General features: G+C 40.3%; 1 protein-coding gene across 5 annotated transcripts in view; it reads left to right on the forward strand.

The window, feature by feature from the left end:
- Positions 1-25,120, forward strand: part of CACNB2 (calcium voltage-gated channel auxiliary subunit beta 2) — a 419,858-nt gene that overhangs the window by 251,532 nt on the left and 143,206 nt on the right. For 3 of the 5 annotated variants that reach the window (XM_065399326.1, XM_065399328.1, XM_065399327.1), the window contains exon 3: positions 23,718-23,837. In XM_065399326.1, the coding sequence (XP_065255398.1) occupies positions 23,718-23,837 (120 nt within the window). Of the gene's footprint in view, positions 1-22,851; positions 22,921-23,717; positions 23,838-25,120 lie in introns of those variants that run through there. The other 2 variants (XM_065399329.1, XM_065399330.1) reach the window with 1 other exon arrangement.

The following is a 25,120-nucleotide window of genomic DNA, read 5'->3' on the forward strand; positions in this document are numbered from 1 at the left end:
GCTTAACAAATATCCGTTTCCCTTCAGATATTTTACGTGTCAGGGCAAGTGTATTGTTAGCATTTTTCATTTTAAATGCACATCTGCAAACTACTCTGTTGCCACCTCCGTATGATAGAAATTTGGCTCCTTTTATGTCTGAATGAGGTCTAATTAGATAATAATTAGAACTTTCCAAAATAACAGTTTTTCATCAGAAAATGCTGAGTTGACTAAATCAAAATGTTATATTTGAACATATCAGTTTAGTCAAAAATTTCAGTTGGAAATTATCACATTTCATTTTTCCTGCATTGTTTCCACTTTCATATTCCATTAGCCCATATTGTAAATACCTTAAAAAAACCCTGCCAGCCTCCTAAGTCCTTGACAATGCAGTATTGTGCCATTTTTGTTGTGTCCAGTCCGATTTTAAATGTACTAGTTGATGGGACTTCTGCCACTTTTCTTGGGAGATTATTGCGTAGGCTAAAGGATCTCACTCTCAGGAAGTTACACGTGATATTCAGTATAATTTTTCCCTTTCTTAGTTTCATCCCATTACTTCTAGTTACATTTGCTAACTATTTCCTCTCCCTCCTTGGTGTTTAAAGACTGTAAACATTTGTAGCCAAGCTATATCTTTTGAACTCTCTCTTTTTAAAATAATTCCTCAAATCGTTGAAGTTATTCTAGATTTACACTGGCATATCTGACAGTAGAATTTGTCCCTCTCATTTTTGTTCAAATTGTCCTTAAAAGAAATAGTACAAACATCTTTATCATTTCAGTGTTAACTTTGATTCATGTATTCAAAATTGTATTTTATGGGGCATGTTAGCTTCAGTCATATTTTCCCCAAGGTCAGTGTATATGTTATCTGGTTTGTAAATTCAGATTTTGTAATTTATAACTCTCCTGAGACAGGTTTAACTGTAGTCTCCAGAGTTTTCAAAATCCTTTTAACTTATCTGTATTAATAAGTTGGCCTGATTTTGTTTGAAGATAGATAGATTCTTTCTTTTTTCCAGACTCTTCAATTCTCTGCAATTTGCACATATTCCTCTCATATGTCAGAAAGTTTCTCACACGACAGCAAGTAAACTATGCTGATGGATGCCAATTTCATGTTCTTTAAGCCACACTGGAGAAATTGCTATTACCTTGTGTGTGTGTAAATGTATGAAAATCCACCCAATGCATTTCAAAACCGATCCTAAAATAAGAACTTCGATGTGACAATTTGCAGCAGTCGAATTATATGCCACTTTCAAACCCCTGCCTTTTGAACCCCCTTAATTATCCAGCAGTACAAATGACAAGAAATTTATAATTCCATTCTTACTTTGCTGAGATGTGACAATTTATAGGGCATATTTTGCCATGAGAAAAGAAAGATTCACATCTCTTTTTTTGCTATTGAAGAAGTCTAGAGGTCAAATATTGTAGCACTTAATACATTTTAGTTCTCATGTTGAGTCAACCTCTAATTAACAAATTAATATGTTAAGTGAAAACAGGGCAAAGAGGTTAGAAATAATAAAGTCTAAAAATGGGAAATACAGGGAAAAGAAGACTGATCCACCCCTCTGTTCATCAGAGGTAATCTGTCATTATCATGCAGATTAAAAAAAAAACTGTAAATCAACTGAATTAGAATTCAGGATTGTTCCTTTTTAGCCTAATAAATGAGCCTGCGCATTTGGATTGCAGGTTTCATTTTAATAGCACAAATCTGTTTATTACCTGAGGCAGAAAATCTATAAATGTCTAAGCTTAAAATTTTGGAATGACTTTTCCATGTGCATCTTATTGTATAACCTAAGGCAACGACGTCTAATAATATATGATGCAGCTGAAAATAGATGTGTGGAGTATGTACGGGACATGTGAATGTAATTTGAATGGCAGAGCATGTTCCAGTGAATTAAGCATAGAATTGGGAGCCAGGAGCATCAGAGTTAAAATCCTAGCTTTACTACTGAATGACTGTGTGGTCTTAGACAGGTCACTTACACACTCTGTGCACTTCCCCATCTGTAAAATGGGGGTGGTATTTGGTCATCTCGGAGAGGATGTGAGATTTAATTAGTTAATGGAAATACAAATCTGTATACACAGCAGGTGCTGAATACTATTGTTTGGAAGCTGGGTTTTCTCCAAAAAAAGTTTTATAAGTTTTTGGGATATGTACAAAGTAAGATTCTTAAAACAGGATGTATTGAGCAAAGGAACTATGTTTGAAAGACAGATACATTCTAACATGTGGAGATGATTCTATAGAGATGTGACTCCTACACCCATGGCAATTCCTTGCGCTATCTCACATGGCATCCAAGTGTTGGATTCTGCCCTGTCCACTCCTGCTGCCATTGGACAAAAGTGGGGGAGGGAGAATGATGGGCCAAATGACTGGCTCTCTCCTGCCAGGGTTGTGGGCTGCTTCTCTTTGTTGCTGTTTCTAACCCATATGACAACAGGATGTGTGGTTGTTTTCCACCTTCCATCTGATATCCAGCGGTCTTGTTTGGGGATTTAAATTACCCTTATTGCAGTATTGTTGTGGTTGGTGTATTAAAAATGGTCCAATGCAAGGTCACTGTAACTCAATTGTCTCTTTGGGCATGGGCCTCCAAGTCACATGTTTCGAGCTCCCGTCATTTAATCTCTTCTACCTTAGGAAGCAACAAGTTTGGTCTCTGGCTTCCAGGTAGGGCCCCTATGCAGGCCTGAGGGCATAGCAGGGACAGTGCCCATATACCTACCCTCACATTTGTGGAATGCAGGGCCATTGATGCCCAGAGGAAATCCACACACTAACAGCCTTACTGGGTAGTTGAGGGGAATGGTTCCCATTGGTAAAGGGTTTTAATACAGTTTCAGCCTCTGCATTTAACTGTACTATGGCTGTGGGCATCTAATTTTTTTCTGTGTCCACATAAACAAACATTTATAGAGGATCTCATTTTATCCCAGAACAAAATGGGCCAGTTTCTTCTACCTTCATCCAGCTGTAAGCTGTGGAGGCCCAGATCTCTACACTCAAAACTCCCACTGACATCAATAGATTTTAAGCTCTGGTAAGGTTTATATGAATAGGCCCATTATATTTCTTCCAAAACAGCCTCTGAACCTAAGCAAGAAGTGTCCTAAACTTGATATCAATCAAAAATATGATGTCAGTAAACAGCTATATAAATATAAATTCTTAAGCTAGGTCACAGAGCCCTTGCTCTGTAAAGTAACTTCCCAGCTCTGGAATTTCCTGGAAACAGGCTGTAATTCTACTTTTCACTGAAATGAGAATGTGCCAGAATCCTGCTAGGTGACTAAGGGTACGTCTTCACTTACATCCGGGTCCGGATGTAAGCAATCGGTTTTCTGAGTTCGATTTATCGCGTCTGGTTAAGACGCGATAAATCGATCCCGGATCGATCCCGGAAGTGCCCCGGATCGATCCCGGAAGTGCTCGCCTTCGACGCTGGTACTCCAGCTCGGCGAGCGGAGTACGCAGCATCGACGGGGGAGCCTTCCTGCCGCGTCTGGACCGCGGTAACTTCGGACTAAGGTACTTCGAATTCAGCTACGTTATTAACGTAGCTGAATTTGCGTACCTTAGTCCGAAGTGGGGGGGTTAGTGTAGACCAGGCCTAAGGGACATGTCATCCCACTCCATCCCAATGGAAAACCAGGGACAAAGAACAAACGTCATTGAGAACTCTGCTGTTCACCTCACAAGATTTACCTCCCAACAGAGAAGGTAGGGGGTTTGGCTCTCTGAACCTGTGGATATCCCAAGACTAGGTGGCAATCCAGCACCTCCAGGAGTATCAGCAAAAGCCCAGTGCCTCTGTTTTGTTCCATAACCCTGCTCTACATTACCTGGGTTATCCTCAGGAGCTATGCTGCTACACCCTTTCAGCCAGTGGCTCCTCCAGAACATTCTTTAGGGGGCTTCCTGAGGTAATAAAGATGCAAAGTTAGACACAGGTTAGATATCTCTGACACAGTCATGGGAATGATGCCATGGGGAAGGACGTATCTTTAGGGAATGTACATTTTTAATATAAATAGATTAAGATTTCTCACTTGACTGTACCTGCGCCAGTGTAATTCAATGGAGCTACTCCTGATTTACATCAAATTAAGAAGATATTCTGGTCCATTTTTCTGTATGTGTATAAATTCTTATTTTTAGAAGTATGAGAATTATTTTGTCACTAGTTGTTTTCAACCATTTCCCCCCACCGCACTGACCCATGAGGCTCCCACTGTTCTCACCCTGTCTACGGGAGGTTTTCTTCACAACAATAAAATCTACAGGCTTTATTTAAAAATATAAAGAAAAACAAGCTTTGAAGAACAATTGAGAGGTATATCTCTGCACTCCCTTTTTCACCCCACCTCTCCAGCTAGTTCTTTGCATCCTACACCATCCTCTGGTTTGGGAAACACTGATCTAGAGAAATCAGCACAGGATTAGGAGTCAAGAACTCTTGGCTATTAATTCTACCTATATCAATGACTACCTGTGTGGCCTTGCAAAATTCATTTGATCTCTGTTTCTGTTTCTCCATCTGAAAAAAAGAATAATAATTAATAAACTACCTGACGGGCTGAGATGATTAATCAGTAAAATACTTTGAACTTGTTAAGTGCTGTAACAAGATGTCTGTTGCTTAAACCATGGATCTAATGGTAGGACTACATTTGTGAATTTCCCCCCTCTATTTAATTACTTTGACCCAGAATTTGTCAATAATTAGATATTAGATACTTAATCAGGTACATGTGTGGATTTTATTATCCTATACAATACATTATACACAGTTGGGAGGGGGTATATTTTTTTTCATAAGAAACCTTAAATGCCACAATCATATAATATTTTCAGTGACATAAAAATCATCATGCCGTGTATCTGATCTTACAAAGAATAAAATACTTCTATGTGGTGCACATGCCAGTATTCTCTTAATAGGTAAGAATCTATTTTACAAGGGCGCAAAAAAAAAACAAAAAACCCCAAAACAACAACAACCCAGAACCAGTTGGTAATGTCCTGTATCTTTGTGAGTCAAGTCAAGCTATCTTGGCCAAAACCAAAGGTGGTTGGGCTCTACATAATAATAAGTTTTCCTTAGAAAATATAGTGGTATTCAAGATGAGTATTAAAAAGAGTATGTTTGGATTTGATTGGATAGACTTTACGTGTTTTTGAAACTATATCATTTGCTTACTTATCAAAACAGAGAAATGAATGGTTTGATCAGGTGGGAAATGGCTGTCTTTTTAAGACAAATATTTCTATTCATGATTCACTAATTAGTTCCAAATTAATTCACAGTTTTAAGTACAGTGCTAACGGAATCCTACTGCTGGGTGAACTGATTCAGTAAAATAGGAACCAACCTGAACCTTCACTTAAAAAATATATTTGGTCAATTTTCTCTGATTTTATCCGCTCCATTTTCAGTCACCTCTGACCAGGACAATGAGCAGAACTGTGGAAAAGACCTTTATGAAGGCACAAGTACAACTTAGATTTGTGGTTGCAGCTTCAATTTATAGTGCAGTTGTACCATGTGGGTTAAGGCCAGACAAAAAATTGTTGTGGATGAGAGAACCCTTTTTCTGCAAATAAATAGAGGAGCTAACTAGATGTCAAAATTCATTGTGACCTCTTACATTACATTTGTCAAATCAGTACACTATATGGGACACTGTAGGAGGTTATTAGTAAATAATTGGATTCAAATTATTTTAATTTACATGAAAGGAGAATAAACCAAGCAACTTTTTTCTGATAGCGAATTTTTGAAACCAGTATGTACTCAGAATATTTACTTTTTATCTTTTCTCAACTTGCCTTGATATGGGATTTTTTGTTTGTTCCTTCGACTTTCTCTTGCTCAAAGACAAGTGACTTAGTGATAGGGCATACTTCTTTGTCTTGTGAGCTGTATGTAGTTTCATTTATCTTGGTTACCTTCAAAGTGATAATTTCCAATTGTGCAGAACATTATCTACTTTAAATAACGTAAAGTGTGCTTTCCTTTATTCCAAAAAAACATAAAGTCCAAGTGAAGATAAAGATAATAGTCCTTGTCTTACTTTTAATTGCTGGGTATGATTTATTTCCTAAAATGATACGTATCAGTTGTGCTAACCACGGGGAATTATTAAGTGGACAAAAAGTATGTGATTGAAAATGCTTCCTCTGATGGTCCATGTATCTGCCAAGAAAGTAGATTGGTTTCTTTTTTGTGTAACAAAGCTCCATTTGAGAGTCCAGTGTATTTTCTATTGCACAGCTGCATCTATTTTCTCTCCTAATTCCAAAACCCTCACAGTCAATGCTTTAGGGAGGTTATATTAAGAACAGGGTTCTGACCTCCAGGGAGGCATGCATTTATCAGACCAAAACCAACCCGGGATCGCCCGGCCGCTATGCCCAAATAAATTTGTTAGTCTTTAAGGTGCCACAAGGATTAACTACCAAGGTCCCCATGCCTTTTTTGAAGTCACTACTTCTTAGAATAGAGTCCTCCTTCCTGTAAGGGTGGTCTACCTTCTTTGTTACTAGCTATATAACTTCACACTTGACCTCATGAAATGCATATTGTTAGCTTGTGCCCAGCTTTCCAAGTTGTCCAGATCGCTCTGTATCCGTGACTTGTCCTCTTCATTATTTATCATTAAGGCTCCGTGTTTGTCACAGAGGTCATAGATTCTGTGCCTTTCTGGAACATCCATGACTTCTGCAGCGGCTGGTGTGCCTGGCTGGGGGCCGCCTGAGCAGCTTGGGCAGCCCCTGGGCCAGTCGCATCAGCTGCTGCTGGGGGAGTCAATGGGAGCTGCAGCCAATGGGAGCTGCAGAACCGGGGTTTGGGGTGGAGCGGAGGCAGCACATGGAGCTCAGGAGCCAGGTAGGGAGCCTGCCCCAGCCCCGCCAACCCCACCCAGCACCTGCCGCTCCGACCTGGGCCGCACCCCTGCTCCCGAGCACCCACCGTGCCCGTCCTGGGCCACACCCATGCCCCCCAAGCACCTGCAGCACCCCCTGGGCCTTCCGCCAAAGCCCCCCCTGCAAGTTTTAGTCAGGGGTATATAGTAAAAGTCATGGACAGGTCATGGGCCGTGAATTTTTGTTTACTGCCCATGACCTGTCTGTGACTTCTACTAAAAATACCCATGACTAAAACATAGCCTTATTTATCATTTCCCCAATCTATGTGTTTGCGAACTTTATCAGATACCAGGTGAAGCTTCCATTCTCTCTCCCTAATCTCTGCAGATATGAGAGGCAGTGCTTCCTTCACATGGCTAGAAATCCCCCAAGGGTTGCATTGAAAGGAAATTCCACATGGGGAATCTTGCAGAGTTGCCTGAGTCCTTAAAATCCATAGGAAGTGTTTAACTTTGGGCTGGTATAATTTAATTCTTAATCTTTTCTGTGGTCATATCACTTCTAAAATTGCAATATTTGTGAATGAGCTGCTATCACATAGCACATTTTTTATTACAAACCAGTTCCTGGCATTTGTTCATACTTGTTTGTGGAGAATTCCATCCACTGTTAAAAGTCAAAGAAATGGAAATTCTTCTGAAATGCTAATAGTCACACTCTGAAGTTACGAAAGTCTCCATGGCAATAGCTCAGGATTAAGAAACTTTTTCTCTCGGATCTCTACACTACATAATAGACTACAACCTGTTCTCATACTCTCTTGACACAGATGTAGGACAGTAAGAAACCAGAGTTAAGTCATTTCAACCATTGCTTTTAATAATATGACTCAGCTCCGGGGCTCATGTTATTATATGAGAATCTCAGCTTTTTTTTTTTTTTTTTTTTTTTTTAAGTAAATTTTTAGCTCTTGAGATTGTGGAGAAAAGTTTGAAAACCTGATCCTTCAAGGCTCAAAAAACCAGAAGACAAATAAAAAGAACCCCAAATTAATGTTTTGGTTTTTTTTAAATCTCATGGTTTTTAAGCCAATTACATGATTCTTTTAGTTCTTGATTGGTGATTTATGAACACTTGGGATCGGCAGTAGTAGGTCAGTATGTCGTCTTTGCTAGTATTCTGTATTGTTGCAACAAATAATTAGGCAGACAGCTGAACACACTTTGATGCCTGCTGCAGTGAAAAAAGTATATCCTATCTGTCTCCTTCAATTTAATTTTCTTCCCCCACATAGTCACTATTGACTCTGAAAGAAGTCCATTCCTGATCCGTTTCCTTTATGTCAGAATGTGAACATTTTAACACCCAGAAAACTCACTGCACATTTCAATTTGAGAGTCCCTGTTCCATTTTAATAGACTTGAGCATTTCAGACTCTCTTTAAAATGTTCCATCAGTGAGGTAAGAAATATCACATGAACTTTTTTTCCCTTTTATGTTTTTCTTTGTGTTTTCTTATTGTAGCTTATTTGACATTCTGATGTCCTATCAGATTAGCATATATTGATGGCAGATCCATAGCCACAATCTTCATTAGATGACACCTTCCTGAGTTCAACGTTACTGAAATCTGTAGTTCAGTTCTTTAATCTTCTTTCCTTCTCTTCCTTTTAATGCTGCATTTAAAAATTCTGTTCTCATTTGCACCTGTGTAAATCCAGAGCAACTCCACTGAAATCAGTGGAGTTACACCAGATTTACTCTGATGCATTTGTGAGCAAATTTGACCCTATATGATTAATAGAAATGGTGTACTATCAGTAGGGCCCTAGGAAATTCACAGCCATGAAAAACGCGTCATGGATTGTGAACTCTGGTCTCCCCCCATGAAATCTGGTCTTTTGTGTGCTTTTACCCTTTACTATACAGATTTCATGGGGGAAACCAGCATTTCTCAAATTGGGGGTCCTGACCCAAAAGGGAGTTGCAGGAGGTTGTAGAAGCTGGATTTTATAATGTACTATGAGAATTAATGTATGATTTGATTTCATCCTGTCAGCCACCCTTTTTGAATAGCAGAAAGGAATGACAGACCAGAACAATCCTTATGACTGATTATGGTCACCCTTTTGTTTTAGGATAAGTCACAATGTCTACTATGGTTTCCTATATGTATTACAAATTAGGCACTCTAGTTAAATATACATTTCTTTGTTTTAAGGTTTAGTAAGTAAGAGACAGGATTCTCTATTGTGTCTATGTTAAGTAGATTAGTGGAATATTGAAGGCCTGGGTCTCAATGTAAATTGTCTTGGTTATTGATTGTAAAACTTAGCAAGGTTTAATTTGCAATGCCTTTTTGCTCGATATAAAATACTACTGTTTGTATTCTCAATCTGTTTGTGTGAATGAGGAATGTATGCATCAGGAAAAGATAAGGTGTGAAGGCCATTGTTATAGCCAAAGTCAAGGAAGAAGGAGTGAGGAGACTTAAAGGACATCAAAGAATCATCAACGCGCATCCATAATGAAGGGCAGATTGACGACCCTGAGGTGAAGGCTGGCACACCTAAGGACAATTGATTAAATTGGAACAAAGGACAGGATGACCCTCTCCAGGTGTATTGGAATGTTTACACCAATTAAGAAGTAACCGGTCACAAACTGACACAGCAAAATCCATAGGCTTCAACAGAGGAAAAAAACCTATAAGAACAGGGTGCTTGGCCATGGGACTTTGGGTTTGTCTTGCCACACTCCAGGAGCATCGGATCGCGCCTGATAGAGCCCCGCTCCCCTCTGCGACCAATCTGGCTGGCCACTAGATTGATCCAGACTCTGGACTGGTAACTATAAACATCACTGCAGGACTCTGTGTGTGTGTGTGTGTGTGTGTGTGTGTGTGTGTGTGTGTGTGTAAGAAGCATATGCTAACTGTGGTATTCTCAATAAATGCTGTGCGTATTTACCTTCCTCTATAAAGATCCCGTGTGCTTTGTATGAGCATAACAAGGTCGCAAGGTTATTTTAGGGGGGTCACACTATTGCCACCTTTACTTCCATGCTGCTTTCAGAGCTGGGCTGCCGCAGAGCAGCAGTTGTTGGCCAGGCACCCAGCTCTGAAGGCAGCACAGAGGTAAGAGTGGCAATACCATACCATACCAGCTCTGAAGGCAGAGCCACCGCCACCAGCAGCACAGAAGTAAGGATGGCATGGCGTAGTATTGCCACCCTTACTTCTGTGCTGCTGCCTTCAGAGCTGGGTGGCCAGAGAATGACGGCTGCTGACTGAGGGCCCAGCTCAACAGGCAGCAGCCTAGAAGTAAGGGTGGCAATACCATACCATGCCATCTTTACTTCTATGCTGCTGCTCGCTGTGGCTTTGTCTTCAGAGCTGGGCTCCTGGCCAGCACCTGCCGCTCTCTAGCTGCCCAGCTCTGAAGGCAGCGCCGGCGCCAGCAGCGGTGCAGAAGTAAGGGTAGCAGTACCGAACCCTGCCCCCCACAATAACCCTGTGACCCCCCCCCCACACACACACACACAACTCCTTTTTGGGTCAGGACCCCTACAATTGCACCTCTACCCCGATATAACGCTGTCCTCGGGAGCCAAAAAATCTTACCGTGTTATAGGTGAAACCACGTTATATCGAACTTGCTTTGATCCACCGGAGTGCGCAGCCCCGCCCCCCCGGAGTGCTGCTTTACCGCGTTATATCTGAATTTGTGTTATATCGGGTCACATTATATCGGGGTAGAGGTGTATTACACCATGAAATTTCAGATTTAAATAGCTGAAATCATGATAATGATTTTTAAAATCCTATGACCGTGAAATTGATCAAAATGGACTGTGAATTTGGTACCTATCAAATACAATTTTCTACAGCTGTCTTGAGTGATTTGTCTTTTAAAATCTATCTTTAAATAATCCCCTTTTCACCTATTTGTAATTATATTTACTTAATAATACATGTGAATTGTCGTGACTGTATATGTGTGTGTGTGTGTGTATAAGTATAATATAACACACAGGGGTTAGATTGTGCTTTTAGGCTCAGCCCTGCGAGAGGTGGGTGGATGCACTACCACAAGAGGAGTACCAGGATGGAATTATGACTCAGTCACCAATTCATCCCTGCTTTCACCTTGCTCTGGAGGAGTTATGTCACTGCTTTTCAGCACGTGAGGGTGTTGGAGCCACCCTCCTCTCATTCCTGTCCACATGCTTGTGGGTGCAAGGGGGAGGATTGGGCATGTAGCCCCTGCTCTTGCTGACCTTCCTTGGATCTGCAGTGTAGGTAGCCTTTACAAAGCTCACTGGCAGGATGGGGAGTACTAACTACTTCCTGTTCCCCTGCAGGGCAGCATTAGGTTTAAGGACCATGTAGCCCATAAAGGGTAGTCCAATAAAAAGCTAACATTTATGAACAGTTAACACATTACAATATGTGAGCTAACACAGTGTTTCCCTATTTTTAGACGAGGAAAGGTCTGTGATGATCTGGAAAAAGGGGTAAACAGTGAGGTGGCAAAATTTGCAGATGGTACAAAACTACTCAAGATAGTTAAGTCCCAGGCAGACTGCGAAGAGCTACAAACGGATCTCACAAAACTGGGTTACTGGGCAACAAAATGGCAGATGAAATTCAATGTTGATAAATGCAAAGTAATGCACATTAGAAAACATAATCCCAATAGTACATATAAAATGATGGAGTCTAAATTAGCTGTTACCACTCAAGAAAGAGATCTTGGTGTCATTGTGGATAGTTCTCTGAAAACATCCACTCAATGTGCAGTGGCAGACAAAAAAGCAAACAGAATGTTGGGAATCATTAAGAAAGGGGTAGATAATGAGGCAGAAAATATCATATTGCCTCTATATAAATCCATGGTATGCCCACATCTTAAATACTGCGTGCAGATGTGGTCTCCCCATCTCAAAAAAGATATATTGGAACTGGAAAAGGTTCAGAAAAGGGCAACAAAAATGATTAGGGGTATGAAATGGCTGCCATATGACGAGAGATTAATAAGACTGGGACATTTCAGCTTGGAAAAAAGATGACTAAGGGGGGATATGAAAGAGGTCTATAAAATCATGACTGGTGTGGAGAAAGTAAATAAGGAAGTGTTATTTACTCTTTCTCATAACACAAGAACTAAGAGCCACCAAATGAAATTAATAGGCAGCAGGTTTAAAACAAACAAAAGAGAGTATTTTTTCACACAACGCACAGTCAACCTGTGGAACTTCTTGCCAGAGGATGTTCTGAAGGCCAAGACTATAACAGGGTTCAAAAAAGAACTAGATAAATTCATGGAGGATAGGTCCATCAATGGCTATTAGCCAGGATGGGCAGGGATGGTGTCTCTAGCCTCTGTTTGCCAGAATCTGGGAATGGGTGACAGGGGGTGGATCACTTGATGACTACCTGTTCTATTCATTCCTTTTGGGGCACCTGGCATTGGCCACTGTCAGAAGACAGGATACTAGGCTAGATGGACCTTTGGTCTGACCCAGTATGGCCGTTCTTATGTGATATCACAGCTACTGTGTTGTGCAACTATTGTTTAACGTTGGTGGTTCGGTGGCCACCTCTGTACAGAAAAGAGAAAGGATACCACTCTGTGTTTGTTACACATGGGCCTGGCCCTAATTTTCTCTCAATCTGATTCTTTAAATTGTTTAAGTTGTTTTTCATAGCAACTGCCACATAACATTAGTGAAGATGTCTAAAACATATCCTACATAGTGGTCTGTATATGAGTTGACACATGTCAAACTGGAAGAAACCCACTTCCACATTTATTTTGGGTAATCTTGCAAACAAATGCTCTATCTCCACTTGTATTAAGCACCTTGGTTTTGTGCATAATTACCATAACAGTGACACAGGTAAGAGTAAAATTAATATTGAATGGCTGGTAAACTGGAAATCGGAATGATACAAATAAACAGAGGTCTAATAAAAATAAATTCTCTTCTTGTGAAAGAGAAGAGTGCGTTAATGGACACTTAACATGATTCAGTTTCTTTGCAGTCAATATATGGTAAAACATAGATATTAATAGGAAAGATTCACTGATACAAACAGTGATCAAGTTATAGCCTTTCATTCCACTACAATAATTTATTGCTGTTCACAAAGGATCATGAACGGACACTCAACATGATCATTGTAGAAGTCAGATGATCCAGAAAATGACCTGAGCAGAGGATTGAAAAAAATGTAGTTCTCTTTGGGGTGGGTTTTTTTGTTTGTTTTTTTTTGGCAACTGGATTAGTATATGTTAGCAGTTTCTTTGGAGTGTAGAAGACTTTACAAAACTAACTGATGAGGATTAATGGAGAGAGGTAAGGTGTTTAGCACGTGGAAATATTTGGAATGGGGAAGTAAAGAGCAGCAAAAAGTAAGACACTTTTACAACCAGATTTTAAAAATAAGGAGACCTTCTCTAAGTTACTGCATCTGTAAATGTTCTGTTCTGAAAAACAAAATACTGAAGATCAGCAATGCTCTCCTGTTTAAACAAGGAGCAAAAAAAAATCAGACATCAACAATATTTATTAAATGTTGTCATCAGAACTAGATTTAAAATATTAGACTAGAGACAGGAACTTGAAATAGTGATTCTACATAATAAAGAGAAAATAATATTTGTAAAGTACAGCAGAAAATAAGGTAACTGTTTTCTTTCTTTAAAGTTCTCCAGTGTGGACAATGTTCAGGGTTAAATTTTCAAAGAATATATTTTGAAGCATGTGGAAAAATGTAATTAAACGATAGAGGTTGACAGGATCCAAATTTCCCAAAGTTTGGGGCATTTGGATCTGAATTAAGATCCAAGTTTGGTAATTCTGAATGGGTTGTTGAAGCGAAACAAAACTTCAGGTTGCTGTTAACCATACACTTCTCAAAATTCTGTCATCCCTGGGATTTCATTATTCCCTGTTACTTTCCTGATTGCTTCTTCATTCTTTTCTTTAGGGGCAGGAGGTGTCCCAATTTCTTCTTTTTGGGAGGAAGGGGGCTCTGAGTTCCCTTCTCTTTTCTCTCTACATCCTGCCTTTGGATGATATCCTCTTCAAACATGGCTTTGACTCCCTATTTTATACTGATGACTCCCAAATCTACCTCTTTCTTCTAGAGCTATCTCCCTCCAAACTGAAATATCAGCCTTTGTTTCTGATGGAATTTCATGCATGTTCAGCCATCAACTGAAACATAATATAGCCTAAACTGAGCTTTTGATCTTCCCCCAAAGCCTTCCATTCTCCTCACTTTCCTCTATCACTGTAGACAACACCACCATTCTCTCTGTTGGTCAAACTCATAATCTTGACTTTATCTTTGACATAGCCCTCTCCTTTTGATCAACATATTCAGGCCATGTCTAAATCTTGCCACTTCTTACTACACAGCATCTCCAAGATCTGACGTTTCCTCTCTGTCTATGCTGCTAAAACTCTGGTCCAAACCCTGATCATCTTGCGCTTTGATTACCGCAGTTTCCTCCTCTCTAGCCCTGATGATTGCAGCCTCATTCAAAATAGAGCTGTTAAGATTATCTACTTGCCTTGTTGCTTTGACTACATCATCCTTCTCTTTAAATCCCTCCACTGACTACCCCAATGCTGCATCAGATACAAACTTCTTGTCTTTGCTTTCAAAGCCCTGGATAATTTAGCCCTACCCTAGTATCCAACCTGATAGCAAGGTCCTGCCTTCACTCCACCAATGCCAGCTTCAATCACCCTCTTCTTTGCACCTTGCAAGTGGAGAAAAGCTCTCAGTAGAAATCCTTAAAGCCACTACATATCCTTCTCCAAATCTCTCTACAAAATTTATCTCCTCCATACCACAGAAAACTGCAACCTAATACAGCTAAACAGGTGGGATGAGTTGTGATCGCTGTTACTGTACATTCTATTACAGCAGAACCCTGTTTATCCAATATAATTGGGACCAGGGTCTGACTGACTATCAAAAATCCAGATAAACCAGAGAATGGGAAAGTGCTATGCTGCATCGCTATCTAGCAGCCGCAGGAGAGATCGCCCCCTTCTGGACCTGTGTTCACTGGTTGTCCCATTTACTCTGAGAACTGGATAATGGAGGGTTGGATAAACGCATTTCTACTGTATTATATTTGTTTCCTTGAATCCTCCTGCACCCTACCCTGACCCTCTTCTTTGTCTCACGGACATGCATTTTGTCTTTCAGACTGTAAACTCCTTGGAGCAGGGACTGACATTTATTCTGTGATTGTGGCAGTGCCTAGCACAATGGGGCTTATCATGGTTGTGGTCTTCAGGCACTACTGTAATACAAATGTTAAATAAAAGTAACAGAACATGTGGAAAGATTGGATCTGGTTCTGAACTGTGCAACCCCTTACTGAATGAGGGAGGCAACCTAGTGACCGAGGATGTGGAAAAAGCTAATGTACTCAATGATTTTTTTGCCTCTGTCTTCACAAACAAGGTCAGCTCCCAGACTGCTGCACTGGGCAGCACAATATGGGGAGAAGGTGACCAGCCCTCTGTGGAGAAAGAAGTGGTTCGGGACTATTTAGAAAAACTGGACGTGCACAAGTCCATGGGGCCGGATGCGCTGCATCCGAGGGTGCTAAAGGAGTTGGTGGATGAGATTGCAGAGCTATTAGCCATTATTTTTGAAAACTCATGGTGATCGGGGGAGGTCCCGGATGACTGGAAAAAGGCTAATGTAGTGCCCATCTTTAAAAAAGGGGGAAGAAGGAGGATCCGGGGAACTACAGGCCAGTCAGCCTCACCTCAGTCCCTGGAAAAATCATGGAGCAGGTCCTCAAGGAATCAATTATGAAACACTTAGAGGAGAGGAAAGTGATCAGGAACAGTCAGCATGGATTCACCAAGGGGAAGTCGTGCCTGACTAACCTAATTGCCTTCTATGATGAGATAACTGGCTCTGTGGATGAGGGGAAAGCAGTGGATGTGTTATTCCTTGACTTTAGCAAAGCTTTTGATACGGTCTCCCACAGTATTCTTGCTGCCAAGTTAAAGAAGTATGGGCTGGATGAATGGACTGTAAGGTGGATAGAAAGCTGGCTAGATCGTCGGGCTCAACGGGTAGTGATCAATGGCTCCATGTCTAGTTGGCACCCAGTTTCAAGCGGAGTGCCCCAAGGGTCGGTCCTGGGGCCGGTTTTGTTTAATATCTTTATTAATGATCTGTAGGATGGTGTGGACTGCACTCTCAGCAAGTTTGCCGATGACACTAAACTAGGAGGCGTGGTAGATACACTAGAGGGTAGGGATCGGATACAGAGGGACCTAGACAAATTAGAGGATTGGGCCAAAAGAAACCTGATGAGGTTCAACAAGAACAAGTGCAGAGTCCTGCACTTAGGACGGAAGAATCCCATGCACAGCTACAGACTAGGGACCGAATGGTTAGGTAGCAGTTCTGCAGAAAAGGACCTAGGGGTCACAGTGGACGAGAAGCTGGATATGAGTCAACAGTGTGCTCTTGTTGCCAAGAAGGCTAACGGCATTTTGGGCTGTATAAGTAGGGGCATTGCCAGCAGATCGAGGGACGTGATCGTTCCCCTTTATTCGACATTGGTGAGGCCTCATCTGGAGTACTGTGTCCAGTTTTGGGCCCCACACTACAAGAAGGATGTGGAAAAATTGGAAAGAGTCCAGCGGAGGGCAACAAAAATGATTAGGGGTCTGGAGTGCATGACTTATGAGGAGAGGCTGAGGGAACTGGGATTGTTTAGTCTCCAGAAGAGAAGAATGAGGGGGGATTTGATCGCAGCCTTCAACTACCTGAAGGGGGGTTCCAAAGAGGATGGAACTTGGCTGTTCTCAATGGTGGCAGATGACAGAACAAGGAGCAATGGTCTCAAGTTGCAGTGGGGGAGGTCTAGGTTGGATATTAGGAAACACTATTTCACTAGGAGGGTGGTGAAGCACTGGAATGCGTTACCTAGGGAGGTGGTGGAGTCTCCTTCCTTGGAGGTTTTTAAGGCCCGGCTTGACAAAGCCCTGGCTGGGATGATTTAGATGGGAATTGGTCCTGCTTTGAGCAGGGGGTTGGACTAGATGACCTCCTGAGGTCCCTTCCAACCCTGATATTCTATGATTCTATGAATTTAGGCCCATTTCTATAAGGGATTGTTTTTTAAATAGCCACTAAAAATGCTAAAACTTGCAGATGCACTTTTGAAAGCCCTTTGAAAATTTGTCAAAATTACCCCTCTGCAGAGTAGTCAAACACCAAACTCACTTCTCTGAAATACCAATTTATATCACCATTTGTGCCACCATTGAATTTGGCCCTAAAATTCCATATGTCCATGTTAAAAACAAACCTGTTATTGAATGATCTGCTATTGAGGTCATGAATTTGAGCTCCACATCCAGCTGACCTGTTTTCCAAAAACATGTCTGTCATTGTCATGAACAGCCAAACAGGAGCGGAGACTTTATGTAAATATGTTTGCCCAGTGCATTCCGCTCATTGATTGATCCAGGACCTCTGCAAACTCAAAGGCTATTTTTAAAAACTCTCATTTCATCCAGTTGAAGGCAGAATTAACTGCTATGGAAGCTATTAATGTCGTGCTGGGTCTGTCTGACAAATTGCTAAAGTCACTTTAACAGTAAAAAGAGAGTCGTTTCCTGCATAATATTGTCTTTCTATGCCACATACCTGCTCTAAACTTCTCATCTGTTTTAGTTTCAGTCTGTATGTCACTTAAAAGTGCTTTGTGGATGGAGCAATGAAGGTAGAGGACAATTAGTTTGAAGAGACCTCTGTTTCTGTAAACATAGAGAGGACTCCGTTGACCTCCTAGAAGTTGATTACATTCCTTCTATAGTCATAGTGGGAAAGCATGATTTTGAGCCTTCAAGTATAAATGTGAGCGTAGTGGGTGTTTCGCCAAGTTCCCCAAGGCCTGTGCCAAGGAACTGAGAGGGACATTGTGACTAGACATTGTGGTTGCCAAGCTACGGAGAATTAATGGCCAGTGCCAAAGGAGCCAAGAATTTTTGATGAATAGCCCTTTAATGAATATAGGATCTCTCTTTTCTTTTTAACTTCAGTTTAGTTTACTTCACAAATTCAAAATGTCACTATTGAAATAAATGACTTGGTATTTTTTCCATAAACATTGATCCCTGATTATTTAGTTCTAATATAAATAGAATGTATAATTTCAAAATAATATCATATTAATGAAGATGTTAGTGGGGCATTCCTTCAAATAGTCATTCAAAGAAGTTATATTTCCTAGATCTCTAGAAGAAAATATTGCATATACGGAGTTCACACATTCACCATCTGTAGCTTCTTTGCCCAACAGTGGGACTGATTGACAGCTTATCTTCAGAATTCCAAGTATTGCCCCTGATTTTCCATATAATGAAGCAAATTGCAGCTACCATCAACTTTAATAAGGAGTTTTGTGGCCCACAGATTTCAGCTTGCAATGTTGCAATGTAATCTGACTGGCTGGAATTGAATGTTGGCACATGTAATCTCTAAGGGACATACATCTATGTTAAAGATGAGTATGACTGAAGGTCCATGTTTAGTACTCTCTGGATTATATTCTGGTCATTGCTGATCTATGGGGAGTTAGCTGACACACAGCATTTCATTTTGCAGCAACTGAGGACTTGAATAAATTTATCCTTTTGGGTTTAATATTGTTTTTCAACATTAAATGAATAAAGACATAAGGAAACATACTACAACATGCTATTTTATGATGAATAAATATGTTTAAATGTCATGTGTATTATATCTGAGTAGGGGAGATGGGGAGAATATATCTAAAACCTTCCTCAGACCTCCAAAGTTTCTCTTTCATCAACAGAAGTTGGTCCAATAAAATATATTACCTTGCCCATCGTGTGTGTGTGTGTGTGTGTGTGTCACTCTCTCAAATTATATATATATTCTGACGTTCTGTACCTCATGGAAACACCCTACACCCCCATGTTCATCTTTATAAAATGATTGTGTGGTATCCAATGCAAAGTTTGTCATGTTGGGTGTCTGCAAGACAAAGGTTCCTAAGGTTGTGTCTGGGACCGGAGATATTGTGTAGTGTCATTCGGCTGCACAATCCAAGAAGCATCTTACATGCCGGAGACTGTGCATGAACAGACCAGGAGTGGGGGTTCTCACAGCAGAGCAGAGTAAGGCTGGCTCCCAGAGTCGAGGATTGGAGTGACCTAGCGGATCACCGGTCCAGATATCACCAGAGGGGAACGTCCCATATATATTTGAGAGAGACACACACACACTCTCTCTCTCTCTCTCTACCTGGCAACTCTATATCCGGGGCATACTGGGGTATCAGAAGACATAAGAAAAATGAAAAAGACCTACTCTCAAAAAATCATCTGATCAAGGAGTTTCTACATGCAAGTAAAGCACATAGAAATTCAGCAACAGGATGAAACACTTCAAACATGAAGGAATTTAATAAGACAGCCATAGCCTGCAGGCAGAGGGGAAGTACCTACTCCAATGTAGTCACATTGGAACTACAAATACTTTAAATGCATGGATTCATACTCCAAAATAATACCTTAGATCTGAAATAATAAACAATACTGTGTTTAAGTGAAGATCTAAGGAAAGGGAGCATGAGTCAGTGTAATGATGAATAAGGGAAGCACTGATTTTACCTGTGATGTGGGGGGGGGGGGGAAGGATTTGGGCTTGAGATCTGCCCAATACCAGATGGATTCCTGTAAATGCTGATGCTAATAACATCTGAGCAGCCAAACAGACCATGGCAACATCTAGCACTAGAGCTATTCTATATTCCAGGAGAATGGAATGTAAACCTTCTGAACCAGGACAAAACCTGGGTGGCTGGGCTCCAGAGGAGCTACGGGAAGGATCCAGCCTGCACCCAGCTTTAATAACCCCAGAGGACAGTATAGTTCTCTCTGCTGTGATGAATAGCTTCTTGGCCTGCATAGGTACAGATCCAACTGACCTTAGGCCCACCATTTTCCTGGCTTGCCCTGCCCTTTGGCCCTCTGTCCCCATGTGCTGGGGGCACAGAAGTTCTTCTGTGCAGAGTTCCAAAGTCCTGTCTGTAGCAACCTTGAGGTTCATTAAATAACAAACCAGTGAATGAGAAAGGAATATAACTTTAATAAAACAAACTGGAGAGCATCTCTGGTGAACTGCTGCACACAGCCTTTTCCTATGTTCATAATACTGTCCCTTATGACAGAGTGTCTCTAAATTATAATCTTCTACAGACATATCTCTACATTGTTCTCCACATTTTTACAGCAAATCTACATCTCTCTGTGTTTGCCGTTAGCAAAATAATCTTGTTTAGCAGCGTGATTTGTACATGCAGCACAAAATTAAGCTGGATCATTGTAACATTTTAGGAGTGTGGAGGGATTGTGGCCAACCTTGGACACAGCCAGCGCATTACACGGACTCACTGGCCCAAAAGGAGAAATTAGCTGTCCTATGTACAATTTTAGCAGACCCAGCTCAGTTGAGCAGGCAGCCTGACTAGTTGGGGCTGAGGATTCTACTTCCCAGCTCTCTGACTTTTCATGGGGATCAAAGACCATTTATATTGCCTTTTTATAGTGTTGCCCAGGGGGAAGAAAAGCTAATAAAAAAAAAGGTAATATCACATTCTGGAATGGAAAAATACTATGTATTCACAAAGGAGGCACATTAGAATTGCTGTGGAAATTATAAATTTGAATTGACTCTTTTATGATTTAAAATTTCAACCTTAATGCTATAGTAACAGAACTGTGTTTTTTGTTTTTGTTTTTTTCATTTTTTAAAATACCATGTAAGGTCTGATTGTGTGGCTAGGTATAGACCTGAAATAGAGGCAGTGTGGAGTTACACCTATGGGAGCTGTAGGAAACAATCTTCCTGAAGCAGGTACAATACCCTTGGGACTCCTGAGTGCACAGGGAGTCCACAGCCACTGCGCCACCATTAGGCTGTATTTGGATGAGGATTCTTCTTAACATTTCCAACTGTTGCAGCTGCACTGTTGTTGGTAATGATGGGAGAACTGATACCGGCCACTAGTGTATTAAGCACAGTGTCACCTAACACCATTTAGAGGAGATATAAGTGATGCAGTTAAAACCTCTCTTGTTGTACTACTCTTCTGCCATTGTAGCCACTAGTGAAGCTGTATCAGTAGTAGCAATGGTGAGAAATTTTAAGAAAATAAACTAATGTAGACAAGGACTTTAAGATGTACAGAACCTCTGGTACTTCTCCTAACAGACAAGACTATCTAAAATATTCAAGATAGAAATGTGCTTTTTATTTTATTTTTACTTCCTTGTGTGGGTGCTTTTTTGTGCCTTTCCTTAGCATAGTAAGTGCTTTGGTTGTGAAGTCTCCCCTGCCCCCACCCCATTGTTAATTAGAAAAATTAGCCTAATATATGTATTGCATTCACAGTAAGCGAAACATTTATTGCAGCGTAGTTTCCTGGATGTCAGTTCAAAGGCAGCTTCATCAGAATTCAAAATTGTAACTATTATAACTTCTAGAGAAAAGTTTTTGAAAGTTAAGAATTCTCCCTTTCTTTTAAACTACTAATATAGGGCCAAAGTACGTTAGCAGTTACACGAGTAGTGTAAATCCAGAGTATTCCAATGGCTGTAGGGGACTTACTTCTGTTTTTCACAGACATAAATAAGAGCAGAATTTGGTCCTTAGACATTCCCAGCTACATGCCTCTAACTCTTTAAGAAGGTCTGACTTACAATACCAGATTTTTTGTGACTGCTGCTCTCAGCTAGAATGTCCTATTATCCTGCGTTTTTCATGTAACTGAATTTATATCAAAGGCAGACACTTCAAAGTCAGCTAGAGTGAGATTTTCTTTTGCACTTAGATTGTGCATAGCTGCCTGTGAATTTGTGTCATGAATGTCCTAGTTGAACACACAGAGACATGTCAATCACTTATCATTTTGGGAAATGATTATAGGTTATGACTGACTAAACCAAATTAAAACTAAATGCACAAAACTAAATATATTGTTGACCTTTAGCATCCAGTATTTGTGTGTGTATTGCAATTATTCACTGCTTTTCTTACCTACTGGTTTCTAGTGTGGGAAAAATGCCACAATTAGTAGGTCAAACTCTTCTTGTACATCAGAGTAAACAGAATAAATTGGTTTTATTCGAGATTTACATTGTAACTGAGATCAGAATCTGACTCAGTGTTTTAAATTGGGACTGAGGAGCATATATGAGCGAACTGGATTTTCTGAGAGAGAAATGTAGTTTGATAAGTGATAAAAATAAGACACTGTACCAGCTATTCCAGATTTGCAGGGACCTTGCTATTTTCCAGCTGTTTACCCTTGAGATGTAAAATGGCAATTTGACATAGACTAACAACACAGTGTGATGTGAGCATCTGCGTAAAAGGCTGTACATATGGAGCATGCCCAGTGATGTGAAAAGCCTCTTACCCCACCCCCATCCAATCTCTGAAGAGATGAAATGAACTTTGTACTTGTAAATATCACTGAATACATTTTGCCCTGGATTTTAAAAGGTTCTCCTATAAGTACTATTTTTAACAGGCAAAAAAAATAAATAAATAACAACAAAGACCTTTTCCTGTATGATCTCCTGCATTGAGTTGAAACATCTCTTACAATATACTTGAACCAATATACTGGGCTTTTTTTTTCATTATTAAAGTCTTTTTTACTGGCATTGGAAAATTTAAGTATTTACTTGCACTAAATACTTCAGAACAGGGTGTCTGAAAGCTTGAAGGGCAGAGGAAAGAGAAGGAAGGAGCTTGCAGCAGAGCATGGATAGGAAAGGAGCAGTGATTCTGCGGTGCTCAGTGTGCACATGTTTTGTGAGAATCAGTGCCGGGCGCTGCAGCTGCGGACAATAACTGAGCTGTCTGGCTAATGAAGGCCACCTGGATCAGGCTTCTGAAAAGAGCCAAAGGAGGACGGCTGAAGAATTCTGATATCTGTGTAAGCCCTATGTTTTCATTGTTAGCATATTTATTTATTAATTGTACAGTAAGGGAAGACAGTTGCTTTCATTCTGATTGAATTAGCAGAATTCTCTTCTTGTGATTGTAAGATGAGACAAAAATCAGAGCTGGAACTATTCTGGTATTCTGAACAGTTCCATTGTAACAATACTTGCACACAGGTGTTGAGCTGAGACACATTTAATCAGTTGGAACTTGATTTGTGGTCATTTGCATGTTTTTGCTAAAGGGCTGAGATGGATTTGAGCCATGTTCATTTCTGATGGGAAGAGTGTTAGGTACCCTAAAATTAAAATGGAAGGCATGGGTTAAAGCTCTCTGCAGTGATCTTGTGTAATAGTAATTGTTAATACTGACTTTGCATTTTTTTATTCAATCTGTTCTGTCACTGGCATTAAAATATCCTTGTTTATGGTTTTGATTTTTATGGAGCTATCCTTGAAACTGTTGTATGTCCTTCAGCCCTGCACTGCACCACTGCCGTTGCTCTACACAGAAACCAGCTCTGCTTACCAAAAAGCATACTAATTAGAATGTGGGGACAGGGCAGGAAATAAACCACCGGAGAGAGACCTGACTTTTGATGGTCTCCAGATGTGAAACCCTTACTTAATATTATTTTTCTAACTGATTGTCTCTGCTGCTGTATTTTTCTTTTTTCTTTTCAAGGTATTTCTACAAACGTACAATTAGGGAAGAGGTACGGGAACACTTCATCCTTTTATTGCAAATGCTGCATCTATTTGTAACATTATTTCTCCTTTTCCTGTGCAGGGTTCGGCGGACTCCTACACTAGCCGTCCATCTGATTCAGATGTATCTCTGGAGGAAGACAGGGAGGCAGTGCGGAGAGAGGCAGAGCGGCAGGCCCAGGCACAGCTGGAAAAAGCAAAGGTAAGGCACTTCTTCACATCACAGGTTCATGAACCTGTTCTTTTTCTAAGAGCTTGTTGTTTCATTTGCTTACCGGTAGAAATGTTTTTCTAAATATTTTTTTTAAAAATACCTCCTAAGATCTCTTGTAAGGAAATTACATACGTTTTTGGAAATTGCACTTATCAAACAAACTGATTAAAGACAGAAGTTGCCATTCTTGATTGCCCTGTCTGTATTAGGAGACTCGGTTGGCTTAAAAAATAGGTTAGTTACTTAAAGAACTGAACTAACTTTTGTATTTTGTTATATAACCTATCAATTCCTAGTACACAGGGACAAGTCATGAAGTCCCTTTTTATGGGGGTCTTGCCGGAGCATGATTTGGCCCCATAAATCATGTATATCATTCAATCATAGAAGTTCGGCATTGGAAGTCCAGTTTTTTATCCGTCATGTACAGGATTGTTCCCTACATGGCATGTATAAGTAAAGACAGGCAGTTACACTGGCCCATTTTCTTTAAGAGGATAGCATTGGTTTTCTTGTTAAGGAAACCAAATTTCACTTACCTACTAAAGTAGGGGCAATCAGGATTTCAAAACCCCTTGTGAGAAGTTTGAGGCCCTCACAGAAATTCTACTGTACTTCCATGCTCCTGGCAGGTAGTGGCAGATTAATAAACACTAAATGAGGCTTAGATCTCACCAACATGCTTATGTATTTTCCATTAGATGCATATGCAAGTGCATAGTTATATAGTCACAATACTACAAAAGTATGTGTGTATGTTTCTCTCTGCTATACATTTTAATTCTTTGCATCAGTTGTACTTATGATTAAGTACTTATGATATATATGCGTCCCTTGTTTGTTTTTCCTCATTCTTTTATCTTTTTTTCTTTCCTTTTGCTGTGTCTCAGATCTTGGTGTGCCATTTCCAATGTATTTTTTTCCCAAGGTCTCTTTTTCCTGAGTTTTAATTTTTTTCTGTTGTATTCATATGTGGTTTTAAGAAGTTTACTGGAATCTAGTCTTTCTCATCTACTTTCTCTCTGTTCTCTCTCTCACATCCTTTTTCCATTTACTTCTCTCCTCCATTTCTCTGTTCCTTCTTTCCTGTGATCTTTCTGTACCCACTCTTTCCTCTTCCACTTTATCAGTTTCCTTATATATTCAGCTTCACCTCTGTTCATTTATGGTACCTCAGTTTTACAAAGTTCTTGGAGTCACCTAAACCTTCATCACAATAGGAATTCAGATTATTGAGATACACTTGATTAGAGAGAACTGGCCAGTTCAGA

The sequence above is a fragment of the Emys orbicularis genome, chromosome 2 (assembly GCF_028017835.1).
Source record: "Emys orbicularis isolate rEmyOrb1 chromosome 2, rEmyOrb1.hap1, whole genome shotgun sequence".
Taxonomy (NCBI): domain Eukaryota; kingdom Metazoa; phylum Chordata; order Testudines; family Emydidae; genus Emys; species Emys orbicularis.